General features: G+C 41.8%; 1 protein-coding gene across 1 annotated transcript in view; it reads right to left on the bottom strand.

The window, feature by feature from the left end:
• LOC145357494 (signal transducing adapter molecule 1-like) overlaps positions 1-10,716 on the bottom strand; it is a 69,474-nt gene extending 58,758 nt beyond the window's left edge. The window contains exon 1 of the mRNA XM_080210879.1: positions 10,444-10,716. Within this exon, the coding sequence (XP_080067005.1) occupies positions 10,444-10,483 (40 nt within the window). The 5' untranslated portion in view covers positions 10,484-10,716. The remainder of the gene's footprint in view (positions 1-10,443) is intronic.
• Positions 10,717-24,411: the final 13,695 nt, after the last annotated feature.

Raw genomic sequence — 24,411 nt, 5'->3', positions numbered from 1 at the left:
AATTTCATGCCTGAAAGGTTTGGCTCTAACTTTTAGACTCTGTCCACGAAGAACCAAATGCCTCAATAAATGCCGAGTGTAATGAGGCAGGTAGAATTAGGGATCTTCTTGTGAGGGATCCTCTTGGGAAGAGTGATCACAATATGGTTGAATTTCTGATACAGACGGAGGGTGAGAAAGTAGGGTACCAAACCAGTGTCCTCTGCTTGAACAGAGGGCAGTATGATAGGATGAGGGTGGAATTGGCTAATGTAGATTGGGGGCACAGACTGGTTGGTAGGACAGCTGAGGAACAGTGGAGGATCGTTAAGGAGGTCTTTTTCAGTACTCAGCAAAAATATATTCCAGTGATAAAGAAGGACTGTAAGAAAAGGGATAACCAGCCGTGGATATCGAAGGAAATAAAGGAGAGTATTAAATTAAAAACCAATGCGTACAGAGAGGCTAAAAATAGTGGAGAATTAGAAGATTGGGAAAGATTTAAGAAAAAAAATGACTTTAAAAGCGATAAAGAAAGGAAAGATAGAGTATGAAACTAAACTAGCTCTAAATATAAAAAATGACAGCAAAAGTTTTAACAAATATATAAAGAAGAGAATGGCTAGAGTGAATGTTGGACCCTTGAAGGATGAGAGGGGATATTTAATGGTGGGAAATGAGGAAATGGCTCAGGCTTTAAATAAGTTTTTTGTGTCGGTCTTCACAGAGGAGGACACAAATAGCTTACCGAATATTAAAGATAGAGAGATGAGTTCCATAATACAATTACTGTTACTAGAGAGGTAGTGTTTGGCAGAATAACGGGACTGAAAGTAGACAAGTCCCCAGGACCGCATAGGATGCAACCCAGGGTTCTGAAAGAAATGGCAGAAGTAATAACAGGTGCGTTAGTAGTTATTTATCAAAATTCGCTGGACTCTGGGGAAGTGCCGGCGGATTGGAAAACAACTACTGTTACGCCGCTGTTTAAAAAAGGTAGCAGACAAAAGGTGGGTAACTACAGGCCAGTTAGCCTAACATCCGTAGTTGGGAAAATGCTAGATTTCATCATTAAAGAAGAAATAACGGGACACCTAGAAAAGAACAGTTCAATCAAACAGACGCAGCATGGATTCATGAAGGGAAAGTCGTGTTTGATGAATTTACTGGATTTTTATGAAGATGTGACTAGTGCAGTAGATAGAGGGGAACCAGTAGATGTGGTGTTTTTAGATTTCCAGAAGGCTTCCAATAACGTGCCTCACAAAAGGTGGTTGCAGAAGGTAAGGGTACACGGAGTTGGGGGTAAAGTGTTAGTGTGGATTGAGGATTGGCTACCTAACAGGAAGCAGAGAGTTGGAATAAATGGGTGCTTTGCTGGTTGGCAGTTGGTGACTTGTGGATTGCAGGGATCGGTGCTGGGGCCTCAACCGTTTACCATATACATAGACGATCTGGAGGAGAGGGCTGAGTGTAGGGTAACAAAATTTGCTGATGACATGAAGATGAGTAGAAAAGCGAATTGCGTGGAGGACACGGAAAGTCTGCAGAGAGATCTGGATAGGCTGAGTGAGTGGGCGAGGACCTGGCAGATGGAGTATAATGTTAGCAAATGTGAGGTTATCCACTTTGGAAGAAATAATAGTAGGATGGAATATTATTTAAATGGTGAAAAGTTGCAGCATGCTACTGTGCAGGGGGACCTGGGGGTCACTGTGCACGAATTGGAAAAGCTCAGCCTGCAGGTGCAGCAGGTGATCAAGAAGGCGAATGGAATGTTGGCCTTTATCACGAGAGGGATAGAATATAAAAGCAGGGAGGTCTTGCTGCAACTGTACAAGGCACTGGTGAGGCTACAACTGGAGTACTGAGTGCAGTTTTGGTCCTCTTATTTGCGTAAGATATATTGGCCTTGGAGGGAGTACAGAGAAGGTTCACCAGGCTGATACAGGAGATTAGGGGGTTAGTTTATGAGGAGAGATTGAATAGACTGGCCCCATACTCGTTGGAGTTTAGAAGGCTGAGGGGGGATCATATAGAGACATATAAGATAATGAAGGGGCTAGATAGGGTAGAGGTAGAGAGATTCTTTCCACTTAGAAAGGAAACCAGAACTAGAGGGCACAGCCTCAAAATAAGAGGGGGGCAATTTAGAACAGAGCTGAGGAGGAATTTTTTTTCTCAGAGGGTGGTGAATCTCTGGAATTCTCTGCCCATTGAAGTGGTGGAGGCTACCTTGTTGAATATGTTTAAGTCACGGGTAGATAGATTTCTGATAGATAAGGGAATTAAGGGTTATGGGGAGCAGGCAAGAAAGTGGAACTGATCCACTTCAGATCAGCCATGATCTTATTGAATGGCGGGGCAGGCTCGAAGGGCTAGATGGCCTACTCCTGCTCTTATAAATGAAAATATTTTCCTCCATCCCATCTATTCCTCTTAATATGTTGAATGCTTTGATCAAATCACCCATTAATCTTCTAAACTTCAATAAATACAATTGTAGTTTGTGTCATCTCTCCTCATAAATTAATCCTTGGAATCCAGGTTTCATTCTGGTATATATGCCCTCCACATCCTGCAAGGTCAATGCACCTTTGCTATGGTGTATTGCCCACAGCAGCTCACAATATTCCAGATGGGTCTAACCAGGGCTTTGTATCACTGAAGCATGACTTCTATCCTTTTGAATTCTATTCCTCCAAATAGATTGGACATGGGGAAGATATCTTCAATAGTAGAAGAAACTAGGAGCTGAGGGCACAACTTCTGAGTCCAAAGGTGTGTAGGTTAGGTGAATTGGCCACTCTAAATTCTCCCTCAGTGTACCCAAACAGGTGCCGGAGTGCGGCGACTGGGGGATTTTCACAGTAACTTCATAGCAGTGTGAATGTAAGCCTACTTGTGACTAATCAATAAACTTTAAATGGATGACCCTTGAATTCATTACCATAGAAAGCTCAGGAGGCCAGGTTCTTGATTGGTAAAGGATGCAAAGGGTACAGGGAAAAAGCAAGAGAATGGGGTTGAGAAATTTATCAGTCATGACGAAATAACGGAGCAGGCTTGATAGGCCAAATGGCATAATTCTGCTACTGAATCTTATGGTCTAAATATAAAGGCCAGTGTTCCATTCGCTTTTTTGATTACTTTCTCTAGCTGCTCATTATATTTTAATGATGTAACTGGACCCCCAAGTTTCCTTGGACTACCAATATTTTTAGCGTTTCACCATTTTGAAAGCACCCTGTTCTGTTCTTATAGGTTCAAAGTAGATAGCATCATATTTACTTACAGGGATACATTTGCCACAACTTTGGCCATTTACTTTATTATCATCTCAGTGATGTTACATTTCCATCTGCTCTGCTTACTATACCACCTATCTTTTTTGTGGCCAGCAAAATTAGATACATAGCTTTCCAAACCACCATTTAAGTCATTGATAGTGAATAATTGAAGCTCCAAAACAGGCAGATGTGGGGCACTACCAATCACATCTGCCAAGTGAAGTATTTGCCAATTGTCTCTGTCTTGTCCTGCTCAGTCCATTTCATAAGAACATAAGAAATAGGAACAGGAGTAGGCCATCTAGGCCTTCGAGCCTGCCCCGCCATTCAATAACATCATGGCTGATCTGAAGTGGATCAGTTCCACTTTCCCACTTTCTCCCCATAACCCTTAATCCCCTTGTCTGTCAAAAACCTATCTATCCGTGACTTAAATGTATTTAGCGAGGTAGCCTCCACCACTTCAACGGGCAGAGAATTCCAGAGATTCACCACCCTTTGAGTGAAGAAGTTCCTCCTCAACTCCATTCTAAACTGCCCCCCACTTATCTTGAGGCTGTGCCCTCTAGTCCTGCTGTCCTTTCTGAGCGGGAAGAATCTCTCTACTTCTACCCTATCCATCCCTTTCATTATCTTATACGTCTCTATAAGATCCCCCTTCATCCTTCTAAACTCCAACGAGTACAGACCCAGTTTATTTAGTCTCTCTTCATAGTCCAACCCCCTCATCTCCGGTATCAGCCTAGTGAACCTCCTCTGCACTCCCTCCATGACCAAGATATCCTTGCGCAAGTGCGGCGACCAAAACTGCACACAGTACTCCAGCTGCGGCCTCACCAGTGCCCTGTACAGTTGCAGCAAGACCTCCTTGCTTTTATATTCTATCCCCCTCGCTGTAAAGGCCAGCATTCCATTCACCTTCTTGATCACCTGCTGCACCTGCAGACTGGGTTTTTGCGACTCATGCACAAGGACCCCCAGGTCCCTCTGCACCGTAGCATGCTGCAGCTTTTTGCCCTTTAAATAGTAATCCCTCCTACTATTATTTCTGCCAAAGTGGATAACCTCACACTTGCTAACACTGTACTCCATCTGCCAGGTCCTCGCCCACTCATTCAGCCTATCCAGATCTCTCTGCAGACTTTCCGCACAATTTGCTTTTCCACTCATCTTTGTGTCATCAGCAAATTTCGCTACCCTACACTCAGCCCCCTCCTCCAGATCATCTATATAAATGGTAAGAAGCTGAGGCCCCAGCACCGATCCCTGCGGCACTCCACTAGTCACCAACCGCCAATCAGAATAGCACCCATTGATACCAACTCTCTGCTTCCTATTAGACAACCAATCCTCTATCCACGCTAACACCTTACCCCGAACTCCATGCCCCCTAACCTTCTGAAACAACCTTTTGTGCAGCACCTTATCAAACGCCTTTTGAAAATCGAGAAACACCACATCCACCTAACCAAGTCCATAATTTACCTTCAATCCAAAGAACTTCAAGTTGAACTAATAAAGGAACTTATGAAGGGACATCATCAAATGCCTTCTGGAAGTCCATATAAACAACATATATAGTGCCCTGAACACTATTTTAATCTCATCTTTAAAATTTTCAATTAGATTTGTCAGGTATAACCTACTCATTAAAAATCTATATTGCCTCTCTCTGATTAGCTGAAAATTTTTACGCTGTTCAGTCACCCTCTCAAGTGTAGACTCTACCAATTTCCTGATAACATACTGGTCTACAATTCTCCAGTTTTACTCATCTTTCTTAAATTTCAACCAAATTGCACACAGTGTGACAATAATTAATTATTTAGTCATGTTACTTGAGGGATAAATATTGGCCAGGCCACCAGGGATAAACTACCTGTTCTTCTCTGAAATGCTGTTATTGGATCTATCCTATCCCAGGGGATAGACAGGGTCTCAGTTTAGCATCTCATGCACATCCAAATTCAGCTTCAAGTTTTTTGGTGTCCAGACCACCAACAATCTGTCCTGATCCCCACATGCTGACACTATAGTTAACAAAGCCCATCAGTGCCTCTACTTTCTCAGAGGACTAAGGAAATTTGGCATGTCAGCTACAACTCTCACCAACCTTTACAGATGCGCCATGGAAAGCATTCTTTCTGGTTGTATCACAGCTTGGTATGGCTCCTGCTGTGCCCAAGACCACAAGAACTACGAAAGGTCATGAACGTAGCCCAATCCATCACGTAAACCAGCCTCCCATCCATTGATTCTGTCTACACTTCCCGCTGCCTCAGCAAAGCAGCCAGCATAATTAAGGACCGCATGCACCCCTTCTCTTCCACCTTCTTCCGTCGGGAAAAAGATACAAAAGTCTGAGGTCATGTACCAACTGACTCAACCTTCTTCCCTGCTGCTGTCAGATTTTTGAATGGACTTACCTTGCATTTAGTTGATCTTTCTCTACACCACAGCTATGACTGCAACACTACACTCTGCACTCTCTCATTTCCTTCTCTATGAACGGTATGTTTTGTCTGTATAGCATGCAAGAAACAATACTTTTCACTGTATGTCAATACATGTGACAATAATAAATCAAATCAAAGATATGCAACACCAGTATTGGGGTAGGTGGGACTTGTTCGGGCGGGATGGGGTTGGTCTGAATCATGCTGGGACCAGAGTGTTGGCGAATCGAGTAAAGAGGACTGTAGACAGGGCTTTAAACTAATTAGGGGGGGGGAGGGTGCGAGGGTAGGTGACGCTACGAGGTCTAAAGTTAAGGATAGGGTACAGGTAAGGGAAGAGGCCGAGGATGTCCCAATTGGTGGCGTTACGGCAAATAGGGTCCAGGTGAAGGCTGGGATGAAAGCGCTTTATCTGAATGCACGAAGCATTCGGAATAAAGTGGATGAGCTGGTGGCGCAGATCGACACAAATGGATACGATCTGGTGGCCATTACAGAGACGTGGCTGCAAGGTGACAGGGACTGGGAGATGAATGTACAGGGCTATCAAGTGTTTAGGAAGGATAGGCAGGAGGAAAGAGGGGGTGGCGTAGCTCTGCTGATTAAGGATAGTATCAAGGTGGTAGCAAGGGATGATATCGGAGCCAAAGAGCAGAACGTGGAATCGTTGTGGGTGGAGATTAGGAACAGCAAAGGGAGGAAGACGCTGGTGGGTGTCGTCTATAGGCCCCCGAATAATGATCTGGAGGTGGGGCGGGCTGTTAACACGCAAATAAGTGCGGCGTGCAGGAATGGGACGGCAGTAGTTATGGGAGATTTCAATCTGCATATTGATTGGTCGACCCATGTTGGACGAGGTGGGCTCGAGGAGGAGTTCTTGGAATGCTGCCGGGATAATTTCCTTGAACAGTGTGTGTTGGAGCCGACGAGGGAGCAAGCTATCTTGGATCTGGTGCTATGTAATGAGGCGGGTAGAATTAGGGACCTCGCGGTGAAGGATCCTCTTGGAGAGAGTGATCATTGTATGGTGGAGTTTCTGGTGCAGATGGAGGAGGAGAAAGTGGGTTCCCGGACGCGCGTCCTTTGTTTGAATAGAGGGGAGTATGGTAGGATGAGAGAAGAATTGGCGAATGTGGACTGGGGGAATGTGTTGGAAGGTAGGTCTGCTGAGGAGCAGTGGAGGATCTTTAAGGAGATCTTTCTTGGTGCTCAGCAGAAATTTATTCCGATGGTTAAAAAGGACAGTAGGAAGAGAGGTAATAAGCCGTGGATAACGAAGGAGGTGAAGGAAAGTGTTAAATTAAAAGCGGAGGAATTTAGAGTAGCTAAGAGCAGTGGGCGAGAAGAGGATTGGGAAAGGTTTAAATGTCAACAAAGATTGACAAAGAAGTTGATAAAGGAGGGTAGGAGAAGCTATGAGGCTGGGCTAGCACTTAATATAAAAAAGGATAGCAAGAGTTTTTATAAATATATAAAAAGGAAGAGGCTGGCTAGGGTGAACGTTGGTCCTTTAGAGGATGAGAAAGGGGAGCTAGTGGTAGGGGATGGGGATATGGCGAAGGTCTTGAATAACTTTTTTGTTTCTGTCTTCACGGAGGAGGACGTGAATAATTTGCCGGGTGTTAGCGATGGAAAGGTGGTAGGAATGGAGGGTCTTAATGACATTACTGTTACTAGAGAGGTGGTGCTCGACAGACTGGAGGGGCTGATTGTGGACAAGTCCCCAGGACCGGATGGAATGCATCCGAGGGTTCTGAAAGAAATGGCGGAGGTGATAGTGGATGCCTTGGTGGTTATTTTCCAGACGTCGCTGGATTCCGGGGAAGTGCCGGAAGATTGGAAAACGGCTAATGTTACGCCGTTGTTTAAGAAGGGTGCCAGGCAAAAGGCGGGGAATTATAGGCCGGTTAGTTTAACGTCTGTGGTAGGTAAAATGTTAGAATCCATCATTAAGCAGGAAATTGCGAGGCATCTTGAAGGGAATTGCTTGATAGGGCGGACGCAACACGATTTCATTAAAGGGAAGTCGTGTCTGACAAATTTACTGGAGTTCTATGAGGATGTGTCTAGGGCAGTGGATAGAGGAGAGCCGGTGGATGTGGTCTTTCTGGATTTTCAGAAGGCGTTTGACAAGGTACCTCACAAGAGGTTATTGCAGAAGGTCAGGGGACATGGAGTTGGGGGTAGGGTGTTAGCGTGGATAGAGGATTGGTTGTCAAATAGGAGGCAGAGAGTGGGGGTCAATGGGTGCTATTCGGATTGGCGGATGGTGACTAGTGGGGTGCCCCAGGGGTCGGTGCTGGGGCCTCAGCTATTTACCATTTATATAGATGATCTGGAGGAGGGAACCGAGTGCAGGGTGTCGAAATTTGCTGATGACACCAAGATTGGGGGAACGGCAAATTGTGCGGAGGGTGTGGAGAGTCTGCAGAAGGATCTAGATAGGCTGGGCGAATGGGCCAGGAAATGGCAAATGGAATTTAATGTTGGCAAGTGTGAGGTGGTCCACTTTGGTAGGAAGAATGGTAGGAAGGACTATTACTTACGTGGCGAAAAACTGCAGCAGGCGACGGTGCAGAGGGACCTCGGGGTCCTTGTGCATGAATCGCAAAAACCCAGCTTGTAGGTGCAGCAGGTGGTCAGGAAGGCGAATGGGATGCTGGCCTTCATAGCGAGGGGGATTGAATATAAAAGTAGGGAGGTCTTGCTGCAGCTGTATAGGGCATTGGTGAGGCCGCAGCTGGAGTACTGTGTGCAGTTTTGGGCACCGCACCTGCGCAAGGATATTTTGGCCCTGGAGGGAGTGCAGAGGAGGTTTACTAGGCTGATACCGGAGTTGAGGGGATTGAGCTATGAGGAGAGGCTGAATAAACTAGGCTTGTACTCATTAGAGTTTAGAAGAATGAGGGGAGATCTCATTGAGACGTATAAGATGATGAATGGGATGGATAGGATAGAGGTGGAGAGACTCTTCCCGCTCAAAAAAGACAGTTGGACTAGGGGGCACAGCCTCAAGATAAAGGGGAGGCGGTTTAGAACGGAGTTGAGGAGGAACTTCTTCACTCAAAGGGTGGTGAATCTCTGGAATTCTCTGCCCGTTGAAGTGGTGGAGGCTGCCTCGCTAAATATTTTTAAGAAGCGGGTTGATGGGTTTTTGATAAGAGAAGGGATTAAGGGTTATGGGGAGAGGGCGGGAAAGTGGAACTGAGCCACGACAGATCAGCCATGATCTTATTGAATGGCGGGGCAGGCTCGAAGGGCTAGATGGCCTACTCCTGCTCCTATTTCTTATGTTCTTATGTTCTTATGTTCATTCAGTACTGCACTGGAGTATCACCCTAGATGTTACATTCAAGTCTCTGCTACGAAATTTGACCCAGAACATTCACAATCAGAGGCAAGAGTGCAAAAACCGAAAGTCATAGACATCACTCACATTTTCAAATTCTTAATGAAGCTTGTCACCCTGTCTAGGAACTTCTCACTCGTAATGCTAATCTGGCACAAATTATCCTGCCCTTCTCTGTCATCTCTAAAATGTCCATTGACAAGTCAAAAAATATGACATCCAAACAGTGGAACTAATTTTTTCCGAACTAAACATATTACAATCAAAGAAAAGAAATAAAGGAAATGATCAGGAAAATTGTATGTTGTACAATTGTACAAGGAAAAGCCAGTAAACAGCCCAGTTTGGAACTGTGTATTTTGTTCTTCCCTTTTGTTTTGTTCCTTTCTACATTGTGTTCATTTGTAGTTTGCCCCTTGCCACAGATGCCAACTGGCCTGTGTATTACCAGCACATTTCTGTTTGGACGAAGTTTATAAATATTTGTTTCACATTCTTTTCTCCCCATCTGTCCTGAAATAAAAGCATTAAGCTTGAAAACAGTTGTTCCTATTTGGCATAAGTTTACAGAAAGTGATTTTACTTGGGCAAAATTACCAATTTCCATACTCCATGCCTGAATCATGTAATTTAATCTGCTACACGATTTAACAAAATGAGCTCATTGGGATTCATGGTTCATCTCTCTCGCGTCTTGCCATTATTTTTTGGGGCGGGGGGAATCATTGCAAATTTGCTTTGTCAACTACTAACAAAATTAAGGTAGTGGGCACCTCACAATTTTAGTTTTTCGAACACCATATACAAACTCAATTTACAGTATTATTTAACACACTCCAGTAAATAAAATATCATTTGCAAATGCTCAATTCACCTTACACAATCAACTATTTTTTCCATTCAATCCTTTGTCGTGTGCATTGTTTATACGCTCCACCAACAAGGAACTGAAGCGTTATGATTTTAAGGTCAATATTTCATTTGGACATTTACGGTGGCAGGGCAGTGGGTTTTAATTTAACCGAGGTTTTAAAAATCGAAAATGCATTAAAGAAAAAGTTCCATGTTTCTTTTCGTTTTCCGTGCGAAACCTTTGATTTCAGATGAGATATTCTTGAGCCTCACGAATGATTTATGGCGCCGAATGATAATTTATTAGGGGAAAAAACTTGATCAAAACCCAACCAGGCTGCAACAATATGATTTGTAACTCCGACCTTTCACAAACAAAAGGCCCACATCTAGCAGCATTGACGCTGCCCGAATTCCTCTCCCAACAAAAGGTTGGAGGACATCACACACCTTTATATCCTATACACTGACCCGACAAGCCATTTATTGTTGGATTATTTCCACTCCCAGGACTTACCAACATCTTGATCGAATGGATTGGCGGCAAAAAGCGGCATCTCTGAAGTGTGTATTTGTATGTGTGCCTCCCTACAGTCGCACTCGCCCTTAGTAATGGCTTGGGTGTCCCTTTCCAGCACTCCGATGTCTCCCTCACACGCCCCCTGACTCACTCTGCGACCGGAGACGGGAAAGAGTTCCAATGGCAGTGCGCGCTCCGGGCCCGCGTTCTCTGGCAGGCACGAGCCGCCTCCTAGCCCGCGCTCGCTCTCTCTCTCTCTCTCTCTGCCCAGCGCTCCGGTTCCAAATTCTGGCTGTATCGGGCTGCCAAGAGCCGCTCTGTGTCTCACATGCAAAACACAGCATGTTGGGAAATCAGGGCGCCTGCACCACTGCCTGAGAAGCAGTCAGACTGGAGCACAGAACCGTCATAATAAATCATTGAACTAAACATCGGGGAGACACACAGACAAAATGATTGCTATATCGCATTGATATCTTGCACGCATAAAGGAAAATCGAATGAGTTCAATTTATTTCATTTTATTGCCCCCCCCACCCTCCCCCGCCTTTTGTATTTGCAAGCTCTAATCCAAGTCTCGGAGATTTTGCAACGTAATCGCACGACACAGCTCAGAAACTCCAGCGGTGTGGAAAGACACTGCTGTCTTTATTCCACCTGCCAGTGCAACAGTGGTCAACAACGGACCCCTTAACGTTCAGGGGTGACATTTACGCATGATGCCAAAGATTGCTCAGGTTGCAAACACATTGAAACAAATGGAGTGTTGTACTTTTTAAAATAAATGCCAACCCTGCGAACAAACAAAACAATAAATAACATTTTAAAAGCAGATGGCACAGCCCCAGAAGCCTAAGATTAGTTTTTGGAAATCAATTGCCTAGTATTTGCCCGTTTTGCATCTCTCACAATCTTCATTTACATTCGAAATGTTTAATGGTTATATTAAAATTGATGCATTTTGCTTTATTTTACGCGGTGATTATTTCACATTTTTGTTTAAAAAAATGAAAATTGTATTTTCAACAGCAACCAGCCTATTGTTTTTGATAAAGGCTACTTCATCAGTCACTTTTTCGTAGACATTATTGTCCCCAGTTCGCAGTTTCTGCGGACACATTTATTTCTCTATTCCCTCATTTTAGCCTGTTGCTTTCCTCCCTTCTAACAATATTTAACTGATTATTTATATTCCATTAGTTGCAGCCTGGCAGAAGAATTTTCTCTGATGTACTAAAACTAAAATACTGCAGACGGTGGAGATCTGAAATAAAAATAGAAAATGCTGAGGAAATTCTGCAGGTCTGACAACACTTGGAGGGAGAGAAACAGAGTTTACATTTCGAGGTGAAAAGATAGCTTTGTTGCAACACATGTTGGACTTAATCTTTGTTGCTTGTTCCACAGATGCTGCCAGGCCTGAGTTTTGCCAGCAATTTCTGCTTTCAAATTCTTTGGCGTTTTGGCCAATAACGATTCCCCAACCAACATCACGAAAACAGATTATCTGACCACAAATTCATTTGCTGTCGGGGCTGAATAGTTTAGATGGCTAGTATTTGATTTAGATCAGTACAAATAGCATGAGGTTTGATTCCTATTGTGGTAAATATAGACTCAGGGCCTGCCATCTTGCTGTACCTATAATCAAAATTTAATTTGTTGTACTGTCACAAAATGGTAGAATGCTGTTAAAATGATTTTTCTGGCACAAGTAACATCAAACTGTATTTTGTAAACCATGTCTGGGCAGCAACTAAGAGAAAAGAAAGAATAGGGATCAGAGTGTAATTTTCAGTTGATACAGTTAGTAGTCAGAGTGCTGTGAGCCCGGAAGCAGTTTTGACACTGGTGAGGTGTTGAAGATTGTAAGAAATCTCACAATGCCAGGTTTAAATCCAACCAGATTATTTGCTAGTAACAAGCTTCCGGAAACGGTGTTCCTTCGTCAGGAGAGTGGAAGGTTCTTTACGAGGTGTAAAGGAGTTGCGAGGTGTTGAAGAAGCAGCAACAACAGAGAGCCATCACCAGGAACCAGTTCAGCCAGAGATTAAGGTCTGAAGCTAGCAGAAGAGCACGGAAGAGGAGCAGCCATTCTGAGGAAACAGCTCATCTTGAGATTAAGTGCAGAAGGCAAAAGCCAACTTGAGCAAAGAAGATTGTTTTCTTTGCTGAACCAAAGACTATTCTCAAGTCTTGGTCACTTAAGCTGTACAGTGTGATCACCACTGGCTAGATTTGACCAATTGGCTTATGGTTGTTGTTTGGGAAATCAGGGTCTCAGCAAAGTTTAAGATTACAGGGAAACAGATACTTTTGGGTTTTCAGTCTTTGAAGGACTAAGTGCTTACTGTTAATTTGCTGAAGAATAAGATGGTTTTCTGTAGTGTTTAATTATCTTTCCTTTAATACATACATTTTATTGTTTGTTTAAAAGAAGAGGTCTGACTCCTCACTGTTTTCGCAAATGTTTCTATCTAATATTTAAAAGAAAAACACTACAGGAAACCAGTGTTTCAGGTTGAAACACTCTCGCACACTACATCAGTGGGGATTCGTAAAAGTACACAAATTGGCTGGCCAAACTGGGTCAAAGTAAGTTGAGTGAATCAGGAAGGGATAGGTATCTTAACAAAAATAATAGGGCATTGGTGCAATCGTAGAAAAGTAGGAATAAAGATTAAATTTTTAATTTAATACCTTATATCTAAATATAGAAAGCATTCACAATAAAGTAAGTTAACTAACGACACAGATAGAAATTATTGGGGTTGATCCAAAATTGCTACTGGAGAGGTGTGGTTGCAAATCGAACAAGAATGGTTGCTAAATGTTCCGGGATACTTGAGTTTTGGAAGATTAGTCCCTCAAAGACTAAAAACCTAAAAGTATCTATTTCCCTGTAATCTTAAACTCTGCTGAGACCCCGATATTAAAGGAATAAATAAATTCAATCGAAAGAAAGGCTCTTAGAATCAAAATATGTGAACCAAAGATATAACAAGGGACTGAAAAGAATGGTAGAAGTAGTTTCTAAACCCCTTAATTGCTATGATAGTATCAGGTAATTAATGTAAAAATCAGGAAAATAAAAATGCATGCAATTGGGCGAATACAATAATCATGAGGCATTAGAATCTTCACATGGACTGGCCCAACAAAATTTGCAATAAGTGCATGCAGGACAACTTCATGGAAAGCATTCAAAACAGTTTGGCGACAACAGTTAGTGATAGTGATATCCCAAGTTTTATCTTACAAAATCAGAATACTTAAGTCATATATCTATAATCATTGATTAATAACTTTATAACATTTAAAAAAAACAAGTGTAATGCATCATTTAAAATTTATTTGCGCTGCTTTCAGTTGTTGAATGACAAACCTTTCATTAAGTTAAAGTTGTGACTTCTCATTTTCAAATTTCTTCCACTGTTTAACATTTGCAGCCACCTCATATCTGGGGATTGAATTGTGACCAAAATTTCATCCAATCATTTTGGCAGTGACCTCTTCTTTGCAAATTGAGTTGTTTTCAGTTTTCAAGAACGTTTTTAGAAAATTTCACATTTTTCTCTTCTTTCTGATTTGTTCTCTCTTCCTTCACTGTTGAAGCATGTTCACTCAGCTCGATGGCCAGCATATGATTCAGAATAATGTCATCAGTAGAGGTTGAATGACCTGTCTCCTTACTCGGTCTGAGAGTGGAAGGCAATGGTAAACCATCACCATTCATCTCAAGCTGAACCAAAGGACTTTGCTTTAGTCACAGCACACAAACCATGCCTTTCCAAAGGTATAGACTTCTCGAGGGCAGTGATTGCATGCCCACTAGCTGTCATCAAGTATATCTTCCAAGTTGCCATTATTTGGCTGTTGGCAAGCCAACTGACTGCAGGCAAGCCAACTGACTGCAAGGAACATCACAGCCAAGTACGCGCTATCTTCCTCAATATATGCACATGGTCATGTCTTGCAGCGGCAATGATGAGGTCGTTTGGATAACAATTCCTGGCAATTTTTTTTGTTTATATCCAAATCAATCCAATCAAAGTCCAATTCAGAGTCTCATCAAGTGAGACAATCTCGATCTAAGCTGACAAGACAGGGCTCTCGCCTCCTGTCTTGGGCTTGATCTACATGATCCAAGCTGATTGGAGTAGGCATTTTACCTCCTCTAAGGCTTGATCTCATTTGCATCTTAGTCAAAAGGCTGAGATGCTGCTTTTAAAATTTGCTTCAAACGAAGCCACAATGTAACCTTATGACTTCAACCAAATACAGCATGTCGATACTACACTTGATCTTAGCCAAAAGACTGAGCAATTCCTGGCAATTTGCACCACTTCAAACTTGGATTGCTGGTGCAAATTGTGTTGCTTCTACTATTGCCCTGGCAAAGATTAGACATTTTGCACAGACCAAGGCTATGCCTGTTTCTTTTTTGTAATGGTTGAGAATTTATTAGACATTTATATCTTTCAGTAATCATTTTCAATAAATTAACTCAGCATTAGTTCAGTTATAGTAACTCCACTTTTCAGGGATTGACTTGAAAAAATCTGTCAACAGCCTGATAAAGTTAATAGTCCTGCTGGATGGCCTTGTTATGTTGGACTGTTTAACAGGAGCAACATTCCAGATGATGGAAAGCACCTTACAGTACAGAATTCCGTTTATTCTTCCTCATTTTTCTCATAATTGTCTTTGATGTGTTTCCAGAGTTTCCCCTGATTGATTCGCTCAAATATAGCATCTCTGGCTTGGTCAAACACCCTCTCAAAGAGGATGGTGCCCAAAATGATGCTGAGCGTGAAGGTGGAGTTTTTCTTGAACATCATGTTGTAAACATGCCTCAGCAGTGCTATGTTGTCCATCTGTAAGTTCCCTTGAACTTGTCTGAGTTCTTGAGGCAAGACAGAAAGGCAACAATGATTTTGATGCAACAACTTATTAAGTGATTGAACAAAATACTTAACAATAGGCAATAGTTGATACATTGCTTTTAATCCATTCTTGAAGCTGACTGGACACTAGCAATGTCTTCTTTTCTATGGCCTGTCCTCCAATAGATTGAGGCCCTTGCTTTCTTACACTCCTCAGTTCCATCTATGTGTAATTTTACACATGGCCTCCTGTGTGACCTGACTACCTGACCCTTGTTGACATGTGGCCTGGCCATCTAACACCAGACTTTTACATCATTTGCCAACCATGTGATACTGGATTCCATGTTTGGTGTCAAACCAGCAGGCAGCAGCTTTCTGTGGGAAGTGCATGTTTTTTATCATTAACCTTTTAACTCCTTCATTAAGCACGAAGTGTAAAATCAATCACTATAATAACTCAGAGATATTCCATATGTAACACGAACAATATATTAATTAGAATATCTTCATAATGAAATAAGGAATCTATTTTTAACTTATTACACTCCCTTGTCTGTAAAGCGAACCATTCACTGGACAATTTTACTGATGTGGAGGTACCGGATTGGACTGGGGTAAATACAGTAAGAAGTCTCACAACACCAGGTTAACGTTCAACAGTTTTATTTGGTAGCAAGCACCACTAGCTTTCGGGGCTCTGCCCCTTCGTCAGGTGAGTGGGGAGTTCTGATCACAAACAGGGCATATAAAGGCACCTACTCAGTTTATAGAATACTGATTAGAATGCGAGTTGTTACAGCTAATCAAGTCTTAAAGTTACAGACAATGTGAGTGGAGATAGCATTAAGCACAGGTTAAAGAGATGTGTATTGTCTCCAGACAGGATAGTAAGTGAGATGTGCAAGCCCAGGCAAGTCATGGGGATTACAAATAGTGTGACATGAACCCAAGATCCTGGTTGAGGTCGTCCTCATGTGTGTGGAATTTGACTATCAGTCTCTGCTCAGTGACTCTATGCTGTTGTATGTCGTGAAGGCACCTTAGAGAACGCTTAACCAATGATCAGAGGCCGAATGCCCGTGACTGCTGAAGTGTTCGCCAACAGGAACAGAACAGTCTTGCCTGGTGATTGTCAAGCAGTGTTCATTCATCCATTATCGTAGCATCTGCATCGTCTCCCCAATGTACCATGCCACGGGACATCCTTTCCTGCAGTGTATCAGGGAGACATCTCATGTGAGAACACCATCCACCATGTACATGGTACATACTCTTGCAACCCCGCCAACGTTGTCTACCTGATACGCTGCAGGAAAGGATGTCCTGAGGCATGGTACATTGGGGAGACCATGCAGATGCTACGACAACGGATGAACGAAAACCGCTCGACAATCACTAGGCAAGACTGTTCTCTTCCTGTTGGCGAACACTTCAGCGGTTATGGACATTCGGCCTCTGATCTTCAGGTAAGCGTTCTCCAAGGCGGCCATCACAACACACAACAGCGCAGAGGCGCTGAGCAGAGACTGATAGCCAAGTTCTGCACACATGAGGACGGCCTCAATCAGGATCTTGGGTTCATGTCACACTATTTGTAACACCTGTGACTTGCCTGGGCTTGCAACATCTCACTTATTGTCTTGTCTGGAGACAATACACATCTCTTTAACCTGTGCTTAATGCTACCTCCACGCACATTGTCTGCAACTTTAAGACTTGATTAGCTATAACAACTCGCATTCTAATCAGTATTCTGTAAACTGAGTGTGTACCTTTATATGCCCTGTTTGTGATCAGAACTCCCCACTCACCTGACAAAAGGATACAGCCCTGCAAGCTAGTGGTGTTTGCTACCAAATAAACCTGTTGGACTTTAACCCGGTGTTGTGAGACTTCTTATTACAATTTTACTGAGTCAGAGGGAGCGACTTTTAAAGATTATTTATTGTAACTGAATTTGATCTATTTGTAAAAGATATTGAAATGGATAAAACAGATGTTTATTATATGCAAGTGGAGGGAGCCCTACCTGATAAATCAATCAGAAATATGCGGAAAAAACTAAAATGGTTAAACATACCCAAAGATGCATCCTTCCTTATATTTGTGCAAATATTTAAGGGGCAATAATAAATGCTGTTGTTGTGAGTGTTCCAGTTTCCTGGGAGAATGCTTTTGTTATTTTATTTTTCAAATTAAAACAAATTCTGAATAGCATTTATTAACATCAAAAGTTAATTGTGCCCTGTAAAAGGTACTGCTGTATCCTGACAAGTCCATCAAGAGATGGCAATTGTCCATCAAAATGTTGAAAGCTAAGGTATTTGACAATGCCCAAAGAATCTGAGTGATAAACAATAATAACCAAACAATGTAATTGAATCTTAATCACACAGGTTAATTTCAAGAGTTTAGAAAACTGGAAAAGTCTGTTTGTAAATTGATGTGTACTTGTTAAGGAAACTACAAATGTTGGTTAGTTATTCTTTGTCTGCAAAGAAAAATATGAGAATATTTCTCAGTCACTGTCAGAGGATAGCTTCAACCCACCAAATTACATTTGGTTAAAAGTCCTTCATATTTATACCATTCCTGAAAATAATTTGTAAAAGTAACGAATAGGATATATACACAACTGAATCAAACAAACCATAACTACATTTACAAGTATTTCTGAATCACGTCACTATAGACCATGCTGATTTCTCAAGTTTTTCAACTCAAGTTAGGATAAGCATAATATCTCCCTTCCAAATACAAGTTATGTTCATATCTAAATCCATTAATTTGTGCTGCTTGTGACCAGTTTTTCATTAATGTTTTATCATTTTTAAATGAAATAAATATTACGGTAGATTATTTTTAAAAATAATGCAGATAATAATGTGGAGCCTGCTGCAACTTTAGATGTATTACAAATTAATGCATCATTAAACAGACATGAAAGCTTCTTCAACTGAGCATCCAATATAGTATAAACAGCACAAGGATGTAAAAAGAGCTTTTCATTGTTTTGATTTATTTATACTGCTGTTCTACTTTCAGGCACTGTAAATGATGAATATACATTCAGAAATAGCAACTATTGCAGCAATGTAGGTGTCTGGAACATCTTTTTCAGTTTTTTGAGCCACATGTTTACACATGAAAGCAAAAGCTTTCTCAACATTACACTGGTGTGTATATTTGCTTGATTTACAACTGGTTAGCATAAACTGTAAACTTTTGCAGTCTGCTCTATGGCACGGTACCTGAGGTTCTTTTCAAGTGCTTCAATTTTTAGAGCTAGATGGTACTACGGAATAGAATATTACGCATTCACAAGCTACTTTGATCTGATTGGAAGCAGTATTCCTTTCTGTTTGCTATGAGTTCAGTGATTTTAGCATCTATTTTAATAAGCAAAGATAACCGTTCCTTGTACATTGCAAAGAGCCCCAACTGAGGAAAATGGGAAAAAGGACAGTTATGAAGAATGCTGACATGGATAGTACCAGTGGCTCATTCAGTTGGAGAAAATAGCAGGCAAGGACAGCATTTGGAATGTCCATATTACCAAAAACAATGGAGAAATATGTTGCAGTGGAATAGTTACTCAAAACTTCTTTCCAAACAATACTGTGAGTATATCTATACTACATGACTGCAGTGTTCAAGAAGGTGGCTCACCACCACCTTCTCAAGGGCAATTAGGTATGGGCAATAAGTGCCAGCCTAGCCAACAATACTCCATTCTGTGAGAATTTAAGAAGTGCATTATAATGTTTCTCTGATCAACTAAATCTTTATCCAACAAATTTTATATTTTAAAAGTCATGTAAAACTATAGCAGGCAAATAACTAAATGCAGAATTGTAACAATATCAACAAATGGGGTGCCACAATGGTTAGCACTGCTGCCTCATAGGGCCAGGGACCCAGGTTCAACTCCAGCCTCAGGTGACTGACTCTGTGGAGTTTGCATATTCCCCCTGTGTCTGCATGGGTTTCCTCCGTGTGCTGTGGTTCCCTCCCACAGTCCAAATATATGCAGGTTAAGTTGATTGGCCAAGATAAATTGCCCCTTAATATTAGGGGAATTAGATAGGTAAATATGTGGGATTATGGGAATAGGTCAGGACCTGGGTGGGATTGCTGCTGGTGCAGGCTCGATGGGCTAAATGGCCTCCTTCTGCACTGTAAATTCTATGATTCCATGAATCTCAAACAACTATTATGGGGTTTCAATAGCAGCTCATTCTGCAGCATGTAATGAATGTGAGATCTTATAAGGCAGTCATGTCTTAGACTAAGTCTTTTAATCTAAATTAATTTAAATCGAAGGTGGTGAAATCGTACTAAATCCTGTTCAGAGACAGGCCGATGTGATTTGGTTGTTATATAAAGTGAAGCCTGGCCTGAACCCATAGAAAATCAACCGCTTGTTTTCACACCTTGACACAAAAGAGATGTGGCTGTTCTTTCTGGACACAGGCTCTCAGGCACAGAGATATATAGACAGAAAGATAGAAATGCTATTGGTTAAAGCAGAGAATTTACAGCTGCAAGAGCAGGATGATTTTCAGAGTCAATTATCTGTTCAGAAGGAAGAAGACAGAACTAAAAGGACTTTGTAAGATTTAAATCTTACAAAGAAGAAAGGAGTTGCCAAAGTAGACGTTGCTGCTGTGGATTCAAAGAGATTCAGAAGGACATTGGAAGACTCACCCTGGCACAGCAGAGTGAAAGGAGTCAATTAAAAAGCTGCAAGGACTTTTGCACCTAATATTCAATGCTATATATCTGTTGAGAGCATTGTGTAATGCACAAAATAATTAATAGATTTGGTTGAGTTAAGCACTTTTTCTTTAGCTTGGTGTATTAATTGCCTATTAAGTAAAGTTCCATCTATGTTGATTTTAGTTTGTTTCTTACAGTAATTTGTTTGTGAACTAAATCCTCCACTCACCTGAGGAAGGGGCAGCCCTCTGAAAGCTCAAGCTATCAAATAAACCTGTTAGACTTTAACATGGTGTTGTGAGACTATTTGTCTGTTACAGTAAAAATCTTAGTATATGAAATCTTGTGCAATCCTTTCTGCCAGTCACTGGAAAGTTCATATCTCTTTTTAAAAGTTATTAAATTCTCTTTATAGGTCACAATGCCTCCATTGGACTGGGGTGGGCACAGTAAGAAGTCTCACAACACCAGGTTAAAGTCCAACAGGTTTATTTGGTATCACGAGCTTTCTGAGCACTGCTCCTTCATTAGGTGAGTGGCTTTATGGATCTTTATGGGTCTTTATGAGTCATAACTAGTGTGAATCCTTAAATACTTCTGTGCATACATTATAAATTGTCTCCATGAAAGCAGCTAGCAAAGAACTTCAGGTCAGGAAGAAAAAATCATACATTTAGGTTGTACCTTTCTTGACTTTCGACTATTGCAATGAGCTTTACAGCCAGTGCAGTACTCTTTGAAGTGCAGTCGCAACTGTAGGAAGCACAGCAGTCAATTTGTGCATAAAGTGCCATAAACAGCAATGAGATTAATGATCAGATCATCTATTTTAGCTATTTGTTAAGGAATAAAAATTGGACACAAAACTGGAGAAATTGTCTTGCTTTTCTTCAAGGAGTGACATGGGATCTTTTGCGTCCATCTTAACATCCCATTTAAAAGATTGCACCTACAACAGTGCTGCACACACTCAGTAATACATTGAAGTGAGTCTGTGCTCAAGTCTCTGGACTGAAGTTTGAATTTACCACCTGCTGACTCAGAAGTGAGAATGTGATTGAGCTGAACCACAGCTGACAACGAAGGAGTGGATTCAATAAGAGAGGAGGAGAAGAATTATCCTCCTCACTAACTATTCTGCCACATTACGCTGGGGTCTGTAACAATTTGTAGATGTTTTCCACAAATTGAGTGCTCATAAATTTGGAATCATTCAACTACGGGGAGGTTGGAAATTGGATTAAACACTGGCTCAATGGAAGAAGCAGAGAGTGGTTGTGGAAGATTGCTTCTCTGAGTGGAGGCCTGTGACTAGTGGAGTGCCGCAGGGATCAGTGTTGGGTCCATTGTTGTTTGTCATCTGTATCAATGATCTGGATGATAATGTGGTAAATTGGATCAGCAAATTTGCTGATGATACAAAGATTGGAGGTGTAGTGGACAGTGAGGAAGGTTTTCAAAGCTTGCAGAGGGACTTGGACCAACTAGAAAAATGGGCTGAAACATGGCAAATGGAATTTAACGCAGACAAGTGTGAGGTATTGCACTTTGGAAGGACAAACCAAAGTAGAATGTACAGGCTAAATGGTAGGACTCTGAAGAGTGCAGTTGAACAAAGGGATCTGGGAATACAGGTACAGAATTCCCTAAAAGTGACGTCACAGGTGGATAGGGTCGTAAAGAGTGCTTTTGGTACATTGGCCTTTATAAATCGGAGTATCGAGTATAAAAGTTGGAGTGTTATGGTACGGTTATATAAGGCATTGGTGAGACCGAATTTAGAGTATTGTGTACAGTTTTGATCACCTAGTTACAGGAAGGATGTAAATAAGGTTGAAAGAGTGCAGAGAAGGTTCACAAGGCTGTTGCCGGGACTTGAGAAGCTGAGTTACAGAGAGAGATTGAATAGGTTAGGACTTTATTCCCTGGAATGTAGAAAAATGAGGGGAGATTTGATAGAGGTGTGTAAGATTTTGATGGGTATAGATACAGTGAATGCAAGCAGGCTTTTTCCACTGAGGCTAGGGGAGAAAAAAACCAGAGGGCATGGGTTAAGGGTGAAAGGAGAAAAGTTTAAAGGGAATATTAGGGGGGGGCTTCTTCATGCAGAGAGTGGTGGGAGTGTGGAATGAGCTGCCAGATAAAGTGGTAAATGCGGGGTCACTTTTAACATTTAAGAAAAACTTGGACGGGTTCATGGATGAGAGAGGTGTGGAGGGATATGGTCCAAGTGCAGGTCAGTGGGACTAGGCAAAAAATGGTTCGGCACAGACAAGGAGGGCCGAAAGGCCTGTTTCTGAGCTATAACTTTTCTATGGTTCTATGGTTCTACTAATTCTCAATACGTTTGAGCTAAATACAAGTAAAGTTTTTGAGGCTACAGTCTATAATCACATATGTTTAGATGCCACACTTAATGAGCACATTCAAATATTTAGAACAAACCTGGAGTATCCACTGTGGATGTAGAATCCACAGTGGATACTGTACATCCACTGTAGATGTACTCTACCTAATAAATCTTGGGTAGTAATTAACTGCTTTGATAAGCAGTGTTTAAATTATACAGACACCAAAGCACTCTGGGTTAATGGCTTACATTAATTCAGCTCTATTATGCTACTAAAATTTGTAGGTAATCTACATCAATTTCACAAAGTCATCAGCACACAGGACTTAAAATTATTCAAAAATACTCTGAAAATATGTTAAAGTTATTTTTAACTGATTTACAAATCCTTTAGTTGTTTAGTTTCTCATGCTAATATTTGCATCAGCTTGATTCAGTACTTTTCTGAGAAACTGTGTATTGTCCCTAATGCCAAAGTCAAAGATATCACTAAATGACTGTGGAGTACCTTACAGGGGGGAGGGTGAATTGACAGCTGTCATGGTATATATAGGTACCAACAATACAGGCAGAGAGCGATGTGGTCTGGCCTCAATATTTAGGGAGCTATGTAGGAAATTAGCAAACAAAACCCCATAAGTAATATTTCCCAGATTACATCCATAATCATGCTTACATGCATAAATGAGTATTCAGATAAAACTATAACAATGAAGGCATAGTTGGGAAGATGGTGCAGGAGGGAGGGCATTAGATTCTCGGGACATTGGATTCAACTCTGGGGAAGTTGGAACCTGTACAAGTCAGATGGGTTCCAACAAAATAGAGCCAGAACTGAGTTCCTGGTGCTAGTGCTACCGGAGAGGGTTTGGAACTTTTTTTAATTCCAGGTTTTTTTAAATTAAATTGAAATTTCAAATTTCATCAACTGCTGTGGTGGGATTCAAACCCAGGTTTAAACTAATTTGTCAGGGGTGTCAGAACTAGGAGGTTATATCAGGTAGGAATTAAAAGGAGGACAGAATAGAACATAGAACATAGAACATAGAACATTACAGCGCAGAACAGGCCCTTCGGCCCACGATGTTGCGCCGACCAGTTTAAAAAAAAGCAATGACCCACTAATCTAAACCAATCCCTTTTCGTCCATAAACCTATCCACGGATCTCTTAAACGCCCCCAAACTAGGCGCATTTACAACTGCAGCAGGCAGGGCATTCCAATCCCTCACCACCCTCTGGGTAAAGAACCTACCCCTGACATCCATCCTATAACTACCCCCCCTTAATTTAAAGCCATGCCCCCTCGTACTAGCTTTCTCCATCCGAGGAAAAAGGCTATCACTATCCGCCCTATCTAAACCTCTAATCATCTTATATGTTTCAATAAGATCCCCTCTTAGCCGCCTTCTTTCTAGCGAAAACAACCCCAAATCCCTCAGTCTCTCCTCATAGGACCTCCCCTCCATACCAGGCAACATCCTGGTAAACCTCCTCTGCACCCTCTCCAAAGCCTCCACATCCTTCCTGTAATGTGGGGACCAGAACTGCACACAATACTCCAAGTGCGGCCGCACCAGAGTTGTGTACAGTTGCAACATGACGCTGCAACTCCTAAATTCAATCCCCCTACCAATAAACGCCAAGACACCGTATGCCTTCTTAACAACCTTATCTACTTGATTCCCAACTTTCAGGGATCTATGTACACATACACCTAGATCCCTCTGTTCATCCACACTATTCAAAGACCTCCCGTTAGCCCTATACTCAACACATCTGTTATTCCTACCAAAGTGAATCACCTCACACTTCTCCGCATTAAACTCCATCCACCACCTCTCGGCCCAGCTCTGCAACCCGTCCAAGTCTCCCTGCAAACTATGACACCCCTCCCCACAATCTACCACACCTCCGACTCCGGTGTCATCAGCAAATTCACCAATCCACCCAGCTACACCCTCATCCAGATCATCAACAAAAATTACAAACAGCAGTGGCCCCAAAA

The sequence above is a fragment of the Carcharhinus amblyrhynchos genome, chromosome 2 (genome assembly GCF_965287045.1).
Source record: "Carcharhinus amblyrhynchos chromosome 2, sCarAmb.v2.hapA, whole genome shotgun sequence".
Classification (NCBI taxonomy): Eukaryota; Metazoa; Chordata; class Chondrichthyes; order Carcharhiniformes; family Carcharhinidae; genus Carcharhinus; species Carcharhinus amblyrhynchos.
This window is presented reverse-complemented; position numbering and strand designations above follow the sequence as displayed.